The sequence below is a fragment of the Scomber scombrus genome, chromosome 4 (genome assembly GCF_963691925.1).
Source record: "Scomber scombrus chromosome 4, fScoSco1.1, whole genome shotgun sequence".
In the NCBI taxonomy this organism is placed as follows: domain Eukaryota; kingdom Metazoa; phylum Chordata; class Actinopteri; order Scombriformes; family Scombridae; genus Scomber; species Scomber scombrus.
This window is the reverse complement of record NC_084973.1, coordinates 27,253,197-27,274,751: the sequence shown is the minus strand read 5'-3', so window position 1 is coordinate 27,274,751 and position 21,555 is coordinate 27,253,197. Positions and strand designations below refer to the sequence as shown.

At 40.5% G+C, this 21,555-nt stretch overlaps 1 protein-coding gene across 3 annotated transcripts in view; it reads right to left on the bottom strand.

Annotated features, from left to right (window-relative positions):
* Positions 1-18,950, bottom strand: part of scarb2a (scavenger receptor class B, member 2a) — a 99,451-nt gene extending 80,501 nt beyond the window's left edge. Inside the window, exons 1-13 of one of the 3 annotated variants that reach the window (XR_009925057.1) lie at positions 18,426-18,950; positions 13,496-13,653; positions 13,180-13,327; positions 12,611-12,805; positions 11,701-11,792; positions 10,546-10,665; positions 9,964-10,142; positions 7,853-7,971; positions 7,506-7,579; positions 7,310-7,361; positions 7,077-7,229; positions 5,614-5,661; positions 3,663-5,270 (exon numbers count right to left, since the gene is read on the bottom strand). Coding sequence is in view for 2 of the 3 variants with exons in the window: in XM_062417995.1 (XP_062273979.1) it covers positions 5,136-5,270; positions 5,614-5,661; positions 7,077-7,229; positions 7,310-7,361; positions 7,506-7,579; positions 7,853-7,971; positions 9,964-10,142; positions 10,546-10,665; positions 11,701-11,792; positions 12,611-12,805; positions 13,180-13,327; positions 13,496-13,653; positions 18,426-18,548 (1,596 nt within the window). In the remaining variant the exon portion in view is untranslated. Of the gene's footprint in view, positions 1-1,159; positions 5,271-5,613; positions 5,662-7,076; positions 7,230-7,309; positions 7,362-7,505; positions 7,580-7,852; positions 7,972-9,963; positions 10,143-10,545; positions 10,666-11,700; positions 11,793-12,610; positions 12,806-13,179; positions 13,328-13,495; positions 13,654-18,425 lie in introns of those variants that run through there. The other 2 variants (XM_062417995.1, XM_062417996.1) reach the window with 2 other exon arrangements.
* Positions 18,951-21,555: the final 2,605 nt, after the last annotated feature.

Genomic DNA, 21,555 nt, shown 5'->3' with positions numbered 1-21,555 from the left:
TGCTTAGTCATAGTGACAAAGATCTTCTCCAAAAACACGTCAAGACTGTAATTTAATACAGTGGAGGAAGTATTCAGATCCTTTACTTAAAGTAAAAGTACTAATAAATCAATGTAAAAATACTCCATTACAAGTAGAACGTTCTGCATGAAAAAATAAAAGTACATAAGTGATATGAGCTTGATTTAGTTAAAGCATTACAGTAAAAGTAAATAAGTATTATGAGTGATGTAGTATGCAGTATTACAGTAAAAGTAAATAAGTGATATGAGTGATGTAGTATGCAGTATTACAGTAGAAGTAAATAAGTGATATGAGTGATGTAGTATGCAGTATTACAGTAAAAGTAAATAAGTATTATGAGTGATGTAGTATGCAGTATTACAGTAAAAGTAAATAAGTGATATGAGTGATGTAGTATGCAGTATTACAGTAAAAGTAAATAAGTGATATGAGTGATGTAGTATGCAGTATTACAGTAAAAGTAGTGGTTTGGTCCCTCTGACTGATATATTGTTATATATGACATCATTAGATTATTAATAGTGAAGCATCAGTGTTAGAGCAGCATGTTACTGTTGTAGCTGCTGGAGGTGGAGCTAGTTTACACTACTTTATATCCATCATCATAAACCATAATACTGTCCTCATGTTGCAATTATTAATCCTAAAAAGCCACAAATAGATTTACTACCTAATTTCTTTATGCATCCTTTAAACAGCGGTTTAAAAGAAAAAGGGAAAAACAGGATTATCTTTCTTTTCCTTGGTTTACAAAACAAACATCAGATCAAAATCTTTACAGCACGAGGCGACGGTGTTCATAGGAGATCAAGTCTTCATTCTGGGGCTTAAAATTAACAGTAACCACCAAACAAATGCTGGTAAAATGTCTAAGTAGCTGGTAGATTTGCTTCAATCATTAGCCAAAAAAAACCCCAACCTAAATTAATGGTAATCTATTGAGTGGTTGGTAAAATCTGAACATTCATTTGGATGGCAGACAAAAAGAAATACCACTTTTATCCACAGGGGTCGCTAAAATCAACACAAAATTAAAGCTCCTTGCAGTAACTTTAATAGGATTATATATATATATATATATATATATATTTCACCTTCTTAGGGAAAATAGTTGACAAAAAACAGGAGACAACCGTTTGAACTTTGCACTTTTATTTTTTTGCAAATACACTAGAAATGTTTACAAAAGCACTGTAGAAACATCTGTGCAGTGTGAATTATCAAAACTAAAAATGGATATTACTTTTAAATCATTTTGCACCTAACATGACAAGGGGATTGTCATTTTCAGCAGCAAAACAAATTAGTATATATCTCAAGAGGAAATGTCTGTTAGTGACTCCAGAACATCGTCATGGGGGGAGATGAGTTTTGTCTTTTTTCATATATATTTCTTTTTTTTTTTTTTTTTTTAAACCAAAAAGCAAATTAAGGAACAAAAAAAGAACAGAGGATGGTTGGCACTAGTGCTCATCCCTGAAGGAGGGCTTCATTCATCTAGAGAGTTCACACAGCATGTTCGCTTTACTTCAGTCATCAAGATAATCAGCCTTCCAGTAAAAATCGCTCCAGTTTGACAGAAACGGTGCATCGGCTCCACAAACTCAAGTCAACTCGCACATCATTTCATTCTCATCCATCACAGACACATCTTTACCCATTCATAAACACTCTCACAGACATTTTATTTTACAGGGATCTGACTGTTCGCAGTGAGACATACTGGTACGTCTTTTACACACTTTTTTTTGATACTTTCATTGTGAAAAATTAATTGAATTGATCAAAAAATGAAATGTGCTTTGACTCAAGCTTAATATATTTTCTTTAAAAATAAAAAAAAAAGTCTAAATCACACTAAAAGAAATACTCCTACACAACCAAAACTAACAAAAATAAAAATCACAAATTCAGGAAGAAAATAAAACATAAAAAGATACATAAATATTGTGTGGCCCCTTAACAAAACATCCACAATTTATTTTACACAACTCCGTATTGCTTTGTCTTACATAATACTGAGAATCTTTTAATGCTCACAAAGAGCACTGATTACTTTTGTTTGCTCTTGCATCGGGTGACATAAGAAAGCAATACCAATCAAACCAGCAAGTGTGACCTTTCTTTTAATATATATATCATTTTTCTTGCCTTGATGTAAAAAAAGGCACATACACACAAGCTCACACAACACTGTCGCAAATACTTCACATAGGTGGTGGCACGATATTTTTTTTTAAAAAGAAAAAAAAGAAAAAAGGGGGGTGAGGTTGTGGCACGACCGTTATCGCAGAGGAGAGTAAACACAGCGCTGGGGCAGATCTATGTAGGTTATCTTTGGTCAAGCAGGGACGAGCCAATGGGCTTGAGGGATTGGACTCAAAGGTCAGTGTAGTAGAAGTCAGACAGGTGGAGGAGTAACGGCTCAGGTGTGTGTTTAAACAGACGCCGTATGAGCAGCTCACTCACACACACTCATACATACACGCAACACTCGCGGGATTAAGGTCTCTCAGGTTCAAGTCAAGATCTTTAAAAAGGTGGATATCGACGAGTTTGCACAAGGCTGTGGCTGCTTGCATGTAGATGGAGTAAAAAAAGGCCTTTAGTGAGTTGATTTTACCTTAAAAAGGATCCCCCACCCCTCCCCGTCCACAGTGTTATTACACCTAGTGTCAGACTCCTGAGCACCGGTCTTACACGGTGCTAAAGCGGCTCGCCCTTTTATATGGGGGCACCTCCAGCCTCCAGCGAACTGTAAGGTTTACTAGCTCTAAAATAAACCCCAGCGATAATACATATGATATGGTAAAATCATCTGCTAGTACAGGAATGAGTGGTTAAGTGTGATAACTTTACAAAAACAAAAAACGTCTCTAGTGATAACTGTAACTGCTAATTCCAATAAATGGCAGCAAGCTTTGGGCTTTGTATCTTGTGCTCAGGTATTCCCAGGTGTCAAACGGTTGGAAAAACACAGAAAGCCTTTGGAAATGTAAGACTTGGGAAAAAAAAAAAAAAAAAAAAAAAAAGCCTCTGTGGACCAACCTGAAAGTGAATACGAGCACCTTATGGTAAATACCCATATACAAATACAAGTCCATAGGTTATGGCATTTTCTAGCAGCAATAACAAATACAAAAGTATATCAAAAGAAGACACTCCATGGGCTGAAAAGCAAGAGACACAGGCGTGGATGTGTTGTTGTACGACAACACACAACATCCTTCATGAGTAATACTATCCAGGACAAACCAGTGAAATGTACTGTACACATGGACCACCTTCATTGAAATGAAAAGGACAAAAAACAAACATAAAAATACACAGGGCACAATTTCCAGGCAAAGTGCAGGGACAGTTTTATGGCCTTGAATTCATTTCCCCGCTGGCGGCTTTAGGGGGGGGGGGGGGGGGGGGGGGGGGGGGGGTTTGACGTGTCCCAGGACAAGTGTGGCTGGACAGAAAAAAAAAAGAATAACACGAAACATGAAACGTAAGACAAACAGTGATTCAAGTGCTGTGTGCTGCGTCTGTCTGAATGCCTACAGCACACAGGGGCTCCCTCCGACGTTTACACCCAATGATTCCACTTTTTAAATGGTCACGGCACTCGACAGTGTCTTTGACAGGTTGACTGTAAATATATATATATTTATATATATGTGTGTAGAGAAAGAGAGGACAAAAAAAAAAAAAACCTGGTAGCCTTGTGTGAGGACTGGTTTCAATCCAAATTGTGCTTTGTCTAAGTAACAGTGTAGACGTGCAGGAGCGGTCAACACCAGAACAACGTTTAAGAAGTGTCTTTCAGCACACCGAGGACTGCTTGCTGGATTTGGTCAGAGGTATCTCAACATTTCCCCTTTTACATATGTACAATAAACGACAGAAGAGATTTTTCCAGCTTATTTGAACAAAGTTTGAAAATAAAGAACACGCTGAACCGTCGTAAGGCAGAAAGCAGGTTCAAGTCTCCCTTGTAAGTTCTGTGGGTGTTTTTTGTTTTTTTCCTTTTTGTTTTGAACGTGTGATAAAGCCTAAAAAAAAAAAAGGTGCAACTTTATCAAGCTACAGTAGCACAGCTAGCTAGTGAGGACTTTGTATATCTAGTGTTTTGGAAAAAATGTAACAAAAAAACGACAATAAGAAGAAGAAGAGGAGGAGGAGGGGGCGTTAAATTCACGAGTAGTCCAGGTGTCACACTACACTGTGCCTGCATCAAGAAAATAGTTGACCACTGTCTGTCAAAACAGGACACTGAAGTGTAAAGATAAATGTGCACACACATCATCACTAACTGTGTGTATGGGTGCACGAACCGATCTTAGGAAAACAAGGCTATAAATAGTTTGGCTCAGTCTGTTTTTTTTCTTTCTTCTTCTTTATAAAAAAAAAAAAGGATATGCCAAGTTCAGGTTTGTTAGCAAAACCGTGTTATCCTCTGAGCACCAGGAGCTCAGAGGTTTTCATCCTAAGGGTTCAGTTAACGAGGGGGCTTTTTTTTTTTTATCTGTTGGTTTAGCGGTTTCTCCTCACACAACACTGATAGGAGAGGAAAAAAAGAGCGAGAGTAGGACTGTTAACGCCGCCCGCTGTTGTTCAGGTGAATACTAAAAACACTCTGTGAGCCGCGTTAGTCTGCAGAGTCCGCTCAGAAGATTCATGCATCAGTATGCGACAGCGACACCTATGCTACCGTGTTTCCCTCACAAGATTTACGGAAAAAAGGCGTGTCCCGGTCGAGCCCCCCCCAGAGTCCCTTCATGTGTTTTCGGGGGCCCCGACCAGGACGGAAATGTGGAATAGAGTGTGGGAGTTTGTTGTGTTGCAGTACGGCAGGCAGTGAGGGCCATGCTCAGCAGGTAGAGTAGAGGATGACGGACAGTCATAAGAGGGCTCTGCGAGAGGAGCAATGTCTTTGTTGACTAAACATTTACTGGGGGCTTGTGTCCCACCCCCTTCCCTATCCTCCCCCACCCCCCAAAAACTAGTGAAAATGAGCCCCGGTGTGTACTGTAAACCCCCACCCGTGGTATGGTAAAGTAGCACCCCCGCACTGCTCCCTCAGCCCCCTTCCTGAGCTCCAGACTTGGGGAAGAGATCCTCGATCAACACTTCTGGGCCTCCACTGGAGACATGGCGATGTAGGAGCCGTTCCTCATTGGCTGGGTGGCCGGCGTTTCTGACGACTCGACGTCGGGCTTGTCGCTGACCTGAGTGTACGCCGTGTCATCTTTTGCCGTCTGGACAGGAAGAGTCAGGAGGAAACAGCGTGTTACTACAAATCACAGAAGTGGCATACGTCCAACACACACACAGAGCACAACTTTATATTTAACACTGACGTTAAAATGGAAGTAATGTTCTGACTGAAATGTTCACAGTAAAAAACACAACAATCTAAATATAGAGCACAAAAACCACCACAACATTAACTTAAAAATAGAAAGTAAAAGCAATTACACTGTGAGGCGAGAACTCATGAGCAATTAAGATAATTAAAAAATGATAATAAAGAGATGATGGATAATAAATTATAGGAAAAAAAAAAGGAGAACAGCAAACAAGGCAAAAATGAAGACTTACAGTAAAAGAATGAAAAGCTTCAGTAAAATCAATACGTTTTACTTCATTCTAAAACAGAAAGGAAAAAAGGGGGGGTTACAGAAAATTAAAATTAGGACATGGTTAATACAACACTTCTTCACATTGCAATTAAGCATTTTTAACATCCTGTCAAAGTTGAACTCTGCTGCATGTGTGGACGTTACACGAAGAGTTTGGGACATTTTGGGGAAATTAGATTTTTTTTTGCTGAGAGTTTAAATAAGAAGATTTTTACTCTCATGTGTCTCAGATGCTTTTTTCTGTTTACTGTAGAATCTTATTAGTTTCTCATTACCTTTATTAAATCACTTTATGTAGTAAAATGCTGTACAGGGCTGCAACTGATAATGGTTTTCATGAGACGTTTCTCAAAGCTTAATATGATGTCTTCAAATATCTTGTTTTTTCCGCAACTCAAAGATTATCAGTTTATAGTCATATAAATCAAAATAAATCAGAAAATATTCACATTTAAGAAGCTGGAATATAAGATTTTTTTTCTTTTTTTTCCCCTTAAAATGACTCAAAATGATTAAATCGATTATTTAAATATTTGGTGGTTCATTTAATAGTTGGCAGCTAGCTCTAATGCTATATAAATTAAGCTATTATGAATATTAAAGTTTTCATTATTGAGTTTTAGGAGGCATTGGTTGGTGATTATTGTTACCTTTGGACAGAGACAGGTTAGCTTCTCTGTGTTTCCAGCTTTTATGCTAAGCTAAGCTAACAGGCTTCAGGCTGTAGCTTCATATTTACCGTACAGAGGTGTCAATCTTCTCTTCTAAAATCTCAGCAAAAAACTAAAACGTCGTATTTCACAAAAATGTCAAACTTCTTCCTCTGACAGCTCGCAGGCCTGCCTCTGACAGTAATTGACCTGAACTTCAGTAAACTGAGGGTGAGGTCAGGGTTCATATCAACAATCCTGCACTGCTAGCTAAAGATAAGAGGTAAAACTGTGCTGTCCGTCCCTCTTTTGGGGTCTATTGTAGTTCAGTGCGCTTTAGCACTCGTCTAACTCGTGAGATGCACTGACCGCAAAAAAGGGGGAACTACGACGCTTTCTTCCTAAATATAAAGATTCACTGAGGATGCATCGACTGTTAGAAAATGTTCAACAAAGACAAAAAAAACCACCATTTGATCCAGAATTGGGGGGAAAAACTGCTCATGCTGGCTTTGATATGCAGGAATCATGCAATGTGTTAGTTAACATGCGCGTAGCTCGAGGGGTTAAACCTGCCGCAGCTCAGGGAAGTTAAAGCAAAAAACCCAGACAAACTCAAAACCTCGTACTGTAACACATCGCTAACTTCTATCATCACGTCTAAGCTCACATTTACACTGTCAGCTAATGTCAGTGGGTAGCACACACTGGGGGGGTAACTGTGTGGATTAATGCTACAGTTTAGTCCACAGACGCACGGCTGCTCTCCTACCTTCTTCTGGCGGTTTCGGCAGAACAAAACGACGAGGACCAGCAGCAGGATGATACCCAAGCCCACAATGAGCAAGGGGAAGTTTGACACAAGAGTCACGATTAAGAGCAGCGTCCTCATCTGCGATGCCGAGTCATCGTCAATGGTCGCCGTCTAGAGTTGAGAGAGATGGTTATCGACTTGTATTTATTTATTATCAGCTTGATCAGATTTTTACCGGACGGGTTCCTCACCTCATTGACGAACATGATGGGGAAAATGGTCTCATTGATGTACTTGGTTTTGCTGCGGGGCAGAAAAAGAGGAAGAGAGGGAGAGAGAAAGAGAGACGGGGAGGTCAGGCAGGACATCTGGCTCAACATGTGGCTGAAATAAGGACAGTGTGTGTCAACAGCGATGTGGGTCACAGTTCAACAAAGTCCGACTTACGGGAAGCCTTGAACTCTCTTCATAATGATGTTGAGCTGAGCTCTCTTGCAGGCACGAATGGGAACACCTGTGGTCTAGAAAAGATAAAAAAGACATTGTTTTTAGAAAAAGTTTTAGGTTTGGAAATACAAGATCATTCGTGTGGTTTCCTGACTGGCTGACTCAGCACTAACATTTCTTAAAGTACTTTCTGTTTAATAATGTAAACTTGTCAAGTAAGAATACAAAAATGACCTAAAATGCAAATAAAAATAAGTGGCCATTAGTTAAAATTATAATCAAAACAACTTTTCTCCTGCCATAAAGGGTTAGACAACAGATATTAAGATATTAAGTGTTAGGCGTACCGGCTGCAGGTCGAGGTACGTCTCATGCTCCTCCTTGTTGGGGTTGAGCCCATCGACGGCTTCGATGTACTTCCGGTCCGCTTGATAAAAGTGTGGGAAAGACACCACGATGGGAGCGCCTTGAGGGAATAAACAAGACAAACGCATGAGTCAGTCGACGCTCATATCCTTCTCTGATTCATTCTTACCGACAAGGGCAAAAAAAAAGGAGATAAAAACAGAAACGGGAGATAAGATAAAAGATAAAACCCTATCCGGTATTTTGTGTCTAGGAAGAATTCACTCGGTAATTGCTATACTGCTGCTGATAGCTGAAGAATGTTTCAGTTTGTATTGAGTCCAAATAATGATAAGCTGACAGAGTCAAAACAAGAGAGCTTCAAAGGCTCGAAACATCGATTTAATAATGATGATCAGATCTGCTGGAGCCACATATGATCAGTTTAGTGCACGTACAGTATGTTTTCTTTAACATTCTGTTTTAAATTCACTCTGTTAATTGATTAATTGATTGATTTAGGTGTCCTGAGCTACACAGCGCCAAGGACCACGATGATCACAAGGAAAATCTTAGGAGAGAAAAAACAGAAACTGCGAAAGGACAAGATACTGAAAACTCTCGTCTTAACTTCACAGATCCTTCAAACAACCAAACCTGGATATTTATGCTATATTCCTTCAAAATTGTGAAATCTTGAGGTCTCTGTACATTTGTGCACTGAAATAAAATAATAAAATTCATCCTAAACGCCAACAAACACTCCTCAGTAATGCCTGTAAATCTGCTTATGTCAGTAATCGAGGACAAAGGTATCATCATTAATTGGTTCACGTTATAAGCAGCACTTCACTTTGTCTTTTTAATTAATCTCTTTTGTGAATTTGGCTTCTTTTGTAAAGCACTTTGAAACAGCTTCAGCGTGTTCATCGTCTATATTAATTAACCTGCCTTCATCGAGTCATTTCACTTTAGTCAGGACCTTAGAAATACTGACGTCACCTTTATTGAGATTTTTGATCAATTCTTTGGGACATTTTTTCATTATTTGGATTATTCACAACTAATGTATTTACTAAACTGTTCAATTAGGTTTTCTTTAACATGTGTGCACTAACAGAGACAATTTTAGTCAGATTAAAACATACTGAGTCTAAAAAAATACTGAATTAATCTGAAACATGTTGCAGCTGTTGCTAACAGGGTTTAGGGGTTAGAATTGAAAAAAAGACCTTAATGTCATCAGTAGTGGCTGCAACCAGGTAATATATATTTTTTCTCTTGCATTTAAATAGCAGCTTTCACATCTTTTCCATATAAGTAGAAACTATGACAGCAGATATAAAAACAGTTCAAATTTGAATGATTTTCTGTCGAAGAGACATTTTTTTTTTCTTTCTTTTTCTTTTTTTTAAAACCACACTGTTTCAGAATGGCACCAGCTAACACATGACGACGGGGCTCGAGCTTGATTGGCTCTCGATGAAGCATCACTAAAATCCCTCCAATCAGGCGCCTCTGCTGCATATGAGTCAGAGAAGCTGACACAGACAGCCAATCAGACTTGAGTGTTATGACAGTTTAATCAGGGCCAACCTACTTTCACAAATATTTCCATTATGTTCTGACATAGTTTTACTCCTACAACAGTTTTATAGAGGAAGAAATATGAGAAAATACTGATAATAAAAAGGATGAATTAAATGAAATGCTCTTAAATAATCCAAACAGTAGCACTACTCTCTGTGATACTACAACATATTCATGTGAGCCAAGCCCAGTGTAGATTGCCTTATCAGAGCAATCACACTCCACTCAATGACCACCATAAAATACCTTCAATAGCCGCTACACACAGTCAGCGCGGTTAATCATTGAACCGTGTATTGAGTAAAATCTGGTGTGCTCAAACAGTGGGAAATGTCAGATACCAGTCAAGGGACGCGGCCTCTGACTGAGAGGACATTTTTGGGGGCTAGAGAGAGAGAGGGGGGGGGGACTATGTCATGGGGCTGGTTTACAGTCATCAAAGGGAACTGGGTCAGGCACTATGGTAACTGAGGGGGTCTGGGTAGAGGGAGAGGAGGGGTAGTGAAACAGGCGGTGCTCCTACCTTCTCGACAAACGCTGACTTTAAGCACCCCGGTGCCGAGACAGTCTCCAGCTGGCACACAGAAGCCCTCGTTATTGGGGTTGTCTTTAGGGCTCATGAGAACGTCACGGGGGGGTGCGAAGCGGAACGCCTGGATGCCTTTCACGTCCACATCTTCCACATACGCTAGATGGATAGACCTAAAAAGGAAGGAAACAGATCTTAGCGCCTACTTTAGGGAATTATAAAATAATAACAATTACAAGTGTCGACAATTGAGATCATGAGAGGTTTTAAGTGACCTCGGGAACAAGGAAATCGTCTTATTGTTCTTTGATCTTTTCGAGCAGTTATGACTATTAAAAAAAGGCGTCACTAACAACTTCCTGTACGATCACTGACATTCCTCAAAAACATCACAGGTGTGTTTGGTTTTTTTCCTTGATAGTCTTATCAGAAGGCGTAGACCTTATCAGTGGGTTCACAAGTATATTATATGACTGAGATATTGTTTCACTACACTTAAACTGCACTCGAAGTCCTGACCCCGCCTGGATGTTTTGACTATAAGCAAATTTTAGCCACGCAAGCACAAATGCGTACCTGCAGAGATCAGCAGCGAAGATGTAAAGCAGCTCGTTCCTGCTGATCAGAGGGTGGAAGACCGCGCCGTCCGTACCGTTGATCATGTTGCTCTGATTGGAAGACCACCACGACATCTCCCTGTTGATACAGAGGGGAACAAACAGGATGTATTAGTGTTTGTGAAGCAAGCAGGAAAGTAGCTTCAAACATTTATTTAAGCATTGAACTTTACTTAACCTGCTATATACTTCTATATATTGTGCTTTTTACATCATTACATTTATTCGACAGGTGCAGCCAATAGTTACGTTTCTGATAAAGATTACTCATAAAATAAAACTGATGATAACTGACTTATTTAAACCACTGGTTAAAGACCGCTTTGGCTCGTGACCTCCCACAAAAAGCAGAAATTAAAGGTTTCGGATGTGTTTGACTGTTTGCTGTCAGCTGACTTTCTTTAGTCAGCGAAATGGCTCGTGAATGTTCAAATATCGCTGTTTGTCTTTTTGGCTGGCGAATGAAGCAAATCTACCAGCAGCTTGCATTTTTACCAGCATTAGTCTGGCGGCTGGTGTTAATTTTAGTCTCTGTCAGCTTGTTGCACCAAACTATTTAATTTCTGAGATGGTTTCATTTAAGCTGCCAAAGAAATAAAACTCCAATATTTCACACGCAAAAAAAAAAGATTCAGTCCAAAAAAAAAAAAGCTAATTAATGTATGGACTTTTTTCTTGTTTCCTGCTCCATTAATCATCTCACGACCTCTCTGATATATCTGGTGACTCTTTGGGAGGTATAACTGTAAGTAGTTTAAAACAAGTACTTTCACCTTTGGTAACTGGGCTTTTAGGTACATTTTGCAGCTAATACTTGTGTTTTGGATTCAGGGCTTTTTGCTGTTCCAACACTTGAATCTACCTACTCAGGTTGATTACACTCAGAGTGCAAAGTCACTTCGGATATCCAAACATTTATTTTGCAATCGTGTTCTACATAGAGATAGGGAGCAAAGGCTCTCCCCTCTGGACCCTTGTACAAGTTGTGTAACAAAGTAGATGTGAGTGGGAGGAAGTGGAAGCAGTGTGCCGACAGGAAAGAGTTCCCTACTGCTGAGAGAGCAGGAAAAAGGAAATATCTCGAAACTTGACACTGCCTGATATCAGCGTTTACCTCAGGCCGTTCCACGTGTCGATCTTGCCATAATCCAAGTAGTTCTGTTCGCCAGTGTGGAACACAAACTCCCCTTCATGGGTCCCGTTTTTCTGTGGAAAACAAGATGAGAAATGAGGTCCAGACAAAGCTGCTGTGACAGACCAGTGTTAAGGATACAGAGGAGCGGGCGCTGAATCAGAAACAGTGTTTATGTCTGGTGACAAAGGAGCGTGGAAAACGTCAAAGAAATGCTGCTTTGTGTTTGTTATTGACATTCCCCCCACTGTCTCAGTCAGCGTCAGTAATTTACTGAAGAAAATAAGAACAAAAACTTTTTAAGGATTTTTATATCAACTGTTTTGTCCTCAGAGAAAGCTGCACTGATATTTTACTCAATATTTTTATGTTTAGGGGCCCAACTAGCGACTATTTAATAGTAGATTAATCATTTTGACACAAAATGTCAAAATGTTCTCGAGCCAGAGTTGTTTAATTAGCTTGTTTTTGTCTAACCAACAGTCCAAACCTAAAATACATTAAGTTTAATACCAAAAATCGAAATTGAATCCCCACATTTGAACAAAAATTACTGAAATAAAAATATCAATAATCGTTAGTCGATAGTTTTGGTTGCTGACTAATCCCTCTAACTCCACAGGGTCATGTGGTAGGTGTTGTCACTGTGTAGTCCAAGTTGCTGACGTTTCTTCATGCATAAACAGGAAGTACAAGTGTCTTCCATCAGCATGAAGGCAATCTCACTTCTCTTACATAATGTTACCACAAGCTTCCTCTCGTCTATTGTGTTAGTAACCCCTAACTACAGATACACACAACAGCTTTCTTAAGGTTTTTGCTCTAACGTAACTTAGAAAAAAAGAAGAGATGTATACAGCAACTCGTAAAGGGAGTAAAATCTCCAGCTTACCTTCCACATCAGCCCAAAGTACTCATCCACATCTGGCTTCATGGAATGGATCTTGGAGAGAAGAGGGTCTTTGAAGCCCCACAGAACCTCGTGGACAGTGCGGGTCATGAACATTTCGATGCCCAGGCTGTTCATGTACATGGAAACAAACGTACGCACGAAAAAGGAGTAGGAGTTCATCTCGTTCATCACCGCCTGGGGAAGGGAGGAAGATTGGGGGTAAAGGTTGTGTAGACTCTCACCACATACAGTTTAATTTCCATTTGTGACACTATATTTCATTTGGTGGGAGCTAATGGTAAAACTTGGCTTGTTTGTTTTGGCCTGTGCTGACTGAAGTTTATATGTTCAAGATATCAAAATGTCACAATAAAACTGAGGAGGACAATGGCTTGGAGTGTGATAGTGGAGCGATGAACCGTGTGTTCAAAAAAATGTTCCAGCACATACGGAAATACTGACAGAGAATTCAACACAAGTGACAATCACAGTGACTAAAGTTCACAAATCTAACAGCAGCTAAAAGGTAACAATGACACACAAACGTTAGAACGGACACGACGTCTTACCACAAATGGGATGTTGACAGTCCTGATGAGGTCAACCTCGGGGTCACCAGCTGACTTCTCGGGCACAAACACAAACGTTTTGGGGTTCAGGGCGTAAAGCTTGGTGCCGTTCTCCAGGAAAGTGACATTTTCCCTCGGCCTGTATTCCCTGGAGCGAGAGTTTACATTGGTCAGTTTATACAGATGTCTCTTGTTTTGATTTCACACCAACAAAATGATCCCAGCTGGACCAGATGGAAGATGGTTTACCTAACTGATATGGCTAAAACCTCTTTCCTTTTCCAACAGTATGTATCAGTAAGACTTAAAAAGTTACCTGTAGGTGTAGGGCCCGATCTGTTGGACAGCCGCCTTGCCACCTTTTAAGAAGACCTCTGGATTGGTCACATTGAAGAAGTAATACTCCATATAAACAGGTGGAGGCGGATTCTTCCATGACTCAAACACTTGGCTCTTCTCTGTCAGAGTAAGTTCCTGTCAACAAGAGAAGAAAATTCAGTTTCAGATTGAGAAACAGCAAAAAAAAAAAAAAAAAAAAAAAAAAAACTGCTCGTGTCGAGTATCTTAATCAGCAAGGAAAGAAATGACAAAAAAAAGCATTCAGTTTCTCAAATTTTCACTTTGGTGGGATAATGTTTTATTCACATTTGTGCACTTTCAAAGCACTTCACCACTCTGAGTGCCATCTGAAAGCACACATGGCACTTTCTGCAGAGAACTGGTGCCGAGCCAAGGCCCCAAAAACCCAGAGGGAAGCAGGGAAAAGTCCTTCAAAGCTGAAAAACCGTCAGGACAGGCAGAAAATCTCTTTAAAAAACTGCACACATCCCTGACCTCAGCACGCCTAGGCAAGACTGACTGTGGGCTAGACAACCCACACAATCCTGTCATGTGTTGCAATAAGGTGACATGACGTCTGCGCAACATAAACCATTAAGCTACGAGACGAGAAGTCAGGTGAGATTTTAAATACAAACAACGAAAGCTGAAGATGACCACATAAAAGTGGAAGATGGTTTCAGTTTGATGTTTCCACTTATCGGGTGGAGAAAAAACAAGCTTGAAAACTGACAGTGGTAACCATGTGTGTCACAAACTGGTTGCCACATGTTGGAACATGAGCGACGGTAAACTTGAACTAAATTGTTCAAAATAGCACAAAAAAAAAAAAAACAGCTTTCAATTACAGTGAAGAAAAAGTGGCTTAAGGTGCTCGTAGTCAAGCAACACAAACAAGCTTTTTCCATTCTTTGGGGGGTATTTTTAAAACTTAGGAAAGAAAACGACCCATTTCCTTTCGTGTCTGTTACATGGTGAGTTCCTGAAAAACCCTCGCTCCTTCCTTGAGTACAGTAAGGTGCGTTTCAGGGGGGCCATACATTGTTTTCTATACTCTCACAGGCACTTGCCATTAAAATCTATAGCTTAAGGTGTGGCAGGAAGTTCCTGTTTAGTTTACAACATCCAACTTTCAAACATGTTTTGATTATCTATACAATTGTTTGCCGGTTTTGTCGCATCCTCTCCCCTTTGCTACGTTACAAAATCCCATGTTAGATCTTTCACGGTCAACCAAAATAACCACTTTGATAGTTTTCTATTAAACAAAAGGGTGAAATGATTCAACTAGATACAGGAGGGACAATTAGACCTATTTGTCTGATTTGCTTATGAAATAATGAATCATATACCCTTTGTGCAGAATGATTAGAGAGTTCAGCAGGTTTAAAGTGTCTTTTGTGCTTTTTTTCTCCCCATTTTCAGTAACTAAGAATTACTGATGTTGCGGAGGCCAAGACCTCAGATTCAAACCAGGAAATCATGACAATCACGCCAGCTTGTCGTCACAGTAACCACTTTAAAAGAAGTGTCTTCAGAATTAGAGGTGACACATTTAGGACGAACTTTGCTGTATTTAAGAATTGCGAATCCCCCGGGACTTAATCATTCTGCGTTAATTAAGAGCTGAAGTGAAGCCAGGTAATGCAAAAGGACGGTCGGCAAAGGCATGTGACCGTTATGAGCGGCGGTCAAAGCACTACTGATGGATGGAAAGAAAATTGTGCCAAACCAGCAAAAATCACCTAATTTGTTCCCTTTAAAAAAAAAGAGTCACTTTGAAACACTGAAACAGGACTCTCTGTCTCCCCTGGTCTTCGCCCTGCAGCATCAGAGAAAGACTGAACGTGTGACTGCAGACAGTGTGAATCCTTGTGTTTGCCAACCTTGAACAAAGGTTTCTCAAAAGGCCTTCGTCAAGGTATATGAACACCACTTATCTCTTAGAAAACCTTGATCTATCACTAATAAAAACATAGCTGAGGGACAAAGCGGAGTGGCTTGTCGGTGAAATAATAAAAAAACAAAAAAAACAAACAGTGTTTCTCATTGGCTGGAGGAAAGACTGAGCGAGTTTTGAAGACTCAAACTAAACAGTGTCAGTGTAAGCCGGGCCTTAGTCAAACAACTTCAGGCGCAGCTTAGGTGTAGTGTGACGAGATCCTGCTTTCAGAAGCATGTGCAAAAAGAAAAGAGTCAATATTAATAAAATAAAAAATGAGGATATTTTATCATCATTATGTTCATAAGCGTCCTTAAGCTGTCTGTCAATGGCTGAGTGAAACAAACATGCTGTGTTTTACCAGCATGACCTTTCTCTTCAACGCTCAATCAGTCATACTACTTTGAAAGGTCTCCTCTCCAAAACACTGCAGAGAGGAGTGGCGTGAGGGGGAGTTCTCCTTTTCCACTTTCCTCACCTCGTAGCAGACTTGGGATAGGCCGAGACTGGACAAGGCTGAAGAACAAGGCTCTAACGAGGTCGCTCTCAGGCAAAAAAATCGTGCCCTCGGGGCCGAGAAGTCTGTCAAGTTCCTTGCATGACTTTTCTTTCACTGCCACCCCTCCACGCCCAACTCAGCGCTCACACACACACAAAAGTCTGTGTCCTGGAGGAAGCTTTTGAATTGTCCCAAACAACTAGGCTACATCATTATTACAGAGAACCACATGCAAACACCAGATTAGGTAGATTTTTTTGGAGTCAGTTCAGCATGTCCGGGCCCGTCTAATTCAATGGGAAGACTGTGGAAAGAGGATTAGCTATGCTGTCATTTTGTGTAATCGCGAGCCACATCAGAATTATCCCCCCCCACCCCACCCGTTAATGAACTCTCTTAATTTGGGGACGCCGCTGTGCTTCAGAATGAGGGGGGGAAATGAGACGCAGACCTAAATTTAACCTCAGGAGGCCAAATTGTGTAAGTGAAGCAGCTGTTTGTCTCCAACTTGGACAAAATTAGTGTGTCAAGCTTTTTGTTGCTGACCTGTTCTGGTTCTTGTTTTTTTCTTCTTCTTCTTTTCTTCCCAAGCGCAGGGAAACGACTTTGTGGAGAGATTTTAAATCCAGATTATTAGTCGCACAGAGCATCCAACACTGCGATTCATGTCAGTAAGAGGAATGCGAACAATTTTAAAAAGGTCAGGTCAGTGGTGGGTCTGCAGGGTGGGATACTGTGTCAGCTGCCAACACCCACCGTCCCCCACCTCCGCCCCCCCCAGACATACACCCTACAAAGCTGACACCCCATCAACCCTACATAACTACACAGGAAAAGATACAGTTCTTCAGTCCGGCCTCACCCGTAAACATCCCAGCGGTCTCCAGAAACGAAGACGTCACAGTCAAACCTTTTTTTTTTTTTAACTCAATTTGCCGAGATCACAAACAAGAATAAATACAATGTTTTACTGACTTGAACGCTGCCTTATATTTTGTACGCTGAGCCTGTGGGAGCTGTGTGAGTGGAGGAGGAGGAAGCTGCTTTCTGTGTAGATTTCAATCCACTCCAAAGTCACAAAATTAATGTTTAGCCTGAGTGGATGCCATAATATCAACCTAAACGTTGACTCATTACAAAAAAAGCAGACTGCAGATTGAGAAACTTTGTAAGAACATAATTGGTCTCAGTTCAGGTGGACAGCTACAGCAACTGATCCAAGTCTTGCTTTTCAGTGACGCTGTAAGACTTCAACAGACCACTACTGCAATTTTAATAATATAGCGCAGGTTGTGCCGGACTGCGATACACACGAACTAGTGCATCTGTGTGGACATGGAGCTTAAAATCTCAATCATTTAGTCCCAATCCTGATCATCATTGTTCTGTTTGGTGTTCATTAAAAAAGGAGGGATAACAACCGTGTAAAACTTGTTTTAGATCCGCCACTAGAAGTCAGGGACTCCCTGCCACTCAAGACTCCCTTCCCCCATCCCTCCCTCCAGACCTGCACACACCTCCCCTCCATTTACCCACCATCCCTGCTGACTGAGATTTCTTACTATCACTACCGGTAAAACCTGCACAGAATAAGCCAACCATCCACAGCGTTCAGCCTCTAATATCAGAAAATGTGTCACCAGGTCATGCTTGGATTGGATGGTCGGATTATCAAATAAATAAATAAATAATTAAATAAAACTACACTCAGTATCAGCCAAGGGAAATATCACATCACACTTCTTTCCTCATTCTTCCACAGTGTCTGCCATTCAAGAGCTGAATCCTGTGATTAACGGAAATCACAAAAATGCTGCACATCCATGAAGGAAGCTTAAAAAAAATTAAAAAAACATATCAGAGGATTTCTAATTGCCAGAATATCAGGAAAGGTCATGACTCATCTCTGAGAGTCACTAGTCCCCCTTATGGGAATGTAGGGGCTTTTTGCATTGAGCTAAGCGTCTATTAGGTGCTTTAGCGCATCTGTACACTCTACTGAATCATCTGTCTAAATACAAGCATTAAACAAAACCCTGAAGCGGCTCAACCATGCTGCTGCTGCTGTTACTGTTGCTGTTACTGCTGCTGCACAGACTCAGATCATGCGGATACATGAAGGCTTGATCCCCGCAGAGCAGGACTGGAGGTTGCTGATACTGCAGCACGGTTACAAAGTGGGGATAAAAAAAATAAATAGCACTAAAGTGACCATCACATTCAGACACATTTACACGGCTGATCTGATCTTGTGACCTCTGCATGTGCAGCCACCAGTGAGATGCTGAATGCGCATGATTGGCCACTGCAGATACTTTAACATTTAAACCTCTGAAGTGTGACAGATGGAGGAAGTGTGAGACAAAAATAACACACACACACACACATACACACATATATACATACACACAGGAATTGGCAGCTGTAATGACCACCATGTTAAAGCATAAGGAGGGCGAGGCTCACCTTTTTTAACCGGCTATGGATCATTGTTTGGAAGACTTGCGCCACGACCAGGGCGATCCCCACGATGAGGAGGTGAGCGCACACGATCCCGGTGGCGTAAATGGCACAGGATCTCCGAGTCATGATGCCGGTTGTCCTTTCTCTCACACACACACACGAAAAAAAACTTCACTGAAGTCAAGGTTAACTTCAACCTGGTTCCAAAAAAACAAAACAATTAAAAAATAAACTAACTAAAGACAGCGAGAGCGAGGTGTGGGTCCGTCAGATCTCTGGTTTAAACTTCTCTCTCCGCCCTGGTTGAAGCTGAGAATATAACCACATATATATATAAATTAATTCATTGGCACTTAATCCGAGATATCTAACGCTATAGTGAGGATGGACTGAGCTGCTCGGACGCGGTGGTGAAATGAAACAGCGGCTCTGAGCACATCGGGACGTAAATGAAGAGCTGTCCACCTCCTCCCCTTTCCTCTACGCATTAATGAACTCGGTCAGGCGAAAAGCGTCGTTTTCTTTTTCTTTTTTTTCTCCCCCGCTCTCTCTGTGTGTCTCTCTGCTACGGCAAGCCTGAGCTTAGTGTATGGGCGGTGGGTGTGTGTAAAGAAAGAAAGGCGGTGATGGGATGGAGAGGGGGGGGATGGAGAGGGGGGGGAGAGAGAGGAGGGAGGGGGGCTGATGTCACCAGTGCAAAAAATAAAGATGAATGTAAGCAAAAGCAAAACTTATATTTTCTTAATCGTGCGCCTTTATATTCAATTTATTTTGCATTTGTTGCATTTATTTGTCAGATTAAGCTCCAATTTGTTTGCTTGTTTTTAACACAGTTTTTCTTTCCTGTAGTGACAATGCATGAAGTTTGTTGCATTTGTGCAGCACAAGCACTGAAGCAGACCAGGATTATGAATGAATTAGCAGCCGCAGCGTGCTCATCCTCATGGTAGTACACACTCCACCTGGCCACTTTTTTAATGAGCTTAACTCAGGGATGTGTTGATGCACATGCAGAGAGAGAGAGAGAGAAAGAGAAAGAGAGAGAGAGAGAGAATGATCATAATACATTAATTTATGTTTAAACTAAACATGTGTCACCGCAGGGTTTTTAAACATCTTCCTCTCAACACAAACTATGAGAGGAAATGTTGCAGACGGCAGAGAGATCCGTTACCTTTTAGATATATATAAAGCCTCCGCTATCATCGCCTCATCGCGTCTCCTTAAATAAGCTCCGCGTGGTCATGAATAATGCCGTACTCGAGCGACCAACGATGGTTGACGCGAGCCCTTTGTCCGACCAGCTCGCGCGCTCATTGGCTACAGGCCTCACGGACCACCGTCTCGAGACCACCCCCTCTGCGCGCTGATTGGTGGGACGCTGGTGAGTGCGATGTTGAATTTGATCGACTGATTTCGGGGCGGGGCTCCTTTAAAGGGGGACCGGCCGGCGTGATGCCTCTGACCGGCAGTGAGCGGAGCCCACATTAACCACACAGATGATGTAGTTAGAAACACCAGAAAAATGCGGATGATTTGTTATGAGCTGGATTATGCACATCATGAGGCCAAAAAGCCACCAAATATTGACAAACACGAGCTTTTATATACTCTTCATAAAGATAGGGAGATGACTCTGACTAAAACAGCAAGATAAGAGTTCAGGTGTCAACTGTAATATTGTTGTAATGTAAAATAACCTTGAGTCAAGGTTTTGGGCATAAACAGAGCTACACAAAAACAATTATATTTGTTTAGATTTTACAAGGAATTACAATGACTCACTAGAAAGGTAGTATGAATTAAATTACATTAAAATTAATGATTTAATCTGTAACAAAAATAAAAATAAAACCTGTTTAAATTGATTTACAAAAAGCCTACATGCCTTCAAATTTAGTGCAAGATGTTGCAGCATCATACCAACCATAAATTATATGATAGTTACCTTTTATAGGCACACGTGTTGTTGTAAAGCCTTAAATGTTTAAATGGGAGCTGAAATGGTGTGAATCCTGAATGTGACATGAAGAAAGACCAGAGTTCATTTGTTGTAATGTAAAATAACCTTGAGTCAAGGTTTTGGGCATAACAGAGCTGCACAAAAACAATTATATTTGTTGAGATTTTACAAGAAATTACAATGACTCACTAGAAAGTAGTATGCTTGGGTGGAATAAAGTATGTGGAATAAAGTATCTCGGTGGAATAAAGTATCTCTGTGGAATAAAGTAAATGTAAATTACATTAAAACAAGTAATTTAATATCATGAATCCACAAGGTAACAAGGATAAATAGGTGTGTGTGAACTGAGTGAATAGAAAGGTAAATGTAAATATTGAGTCAAACATCTCAGTCATTTTAAGTAATTACATTCCCTGCTACCTGTTGAGAAATGTGTACACTATTAAGTTTAAAAATCAATAATTAAATCGCTTGTAAAAGTTCATTATTGACCACAGTTCGCTTAGGGTTAAGTCAACAGCTTTTTTCCAGAGTTTTTAATCATCATCCTGCAGCTTTTCTCAGTGGACTGAGTTTCCATGCAATTGAAAGACGCAGGCCTAATTTTAACCTCAGGATGCCGTGAGATGCCTTTTCAAAACAGCAAGACGGTTGTCAACGGTATTGTTATAATGAAAACTAACCTTGAGTCGAGGTTTTGGGCATAACAGAGCTAAACAAAAACAGTTACCTTTGTTGTGAAGGAATTTCAGTGACTCATTAGACAGTAGTATGTTTGGAAGGATCTTGGTAGAATAAAGTGAATGTAAATGACTTTAAAACGAGTGACAATCTAAAAAAAAAAGCTGTTTCAATTGATTTACAATACATGCTTGCAAGTTTAGTGCAGGATGTTGCAGCATCATCATACCAACTATATATGACATGATAGTTACCTTTTATAGGCCCACGTGTTGTCGTAAAGCCTTTAATGTGTAAATGGTAGCTGATGTGGTGTGAATCGTGAATGTGACATGGAGCAAGAAAAAACGCAATGACATTAACTTTGCAGCTACACTCGAAAGAAATCCATTTGTTTCAGCCCAGCAAGCTGATCTGTGCTATGCAGTGCTGGTTGGACACTTCTCTCAGAGCTTTGGTCCAGTGATTATTGATTTTTGCTCAAAG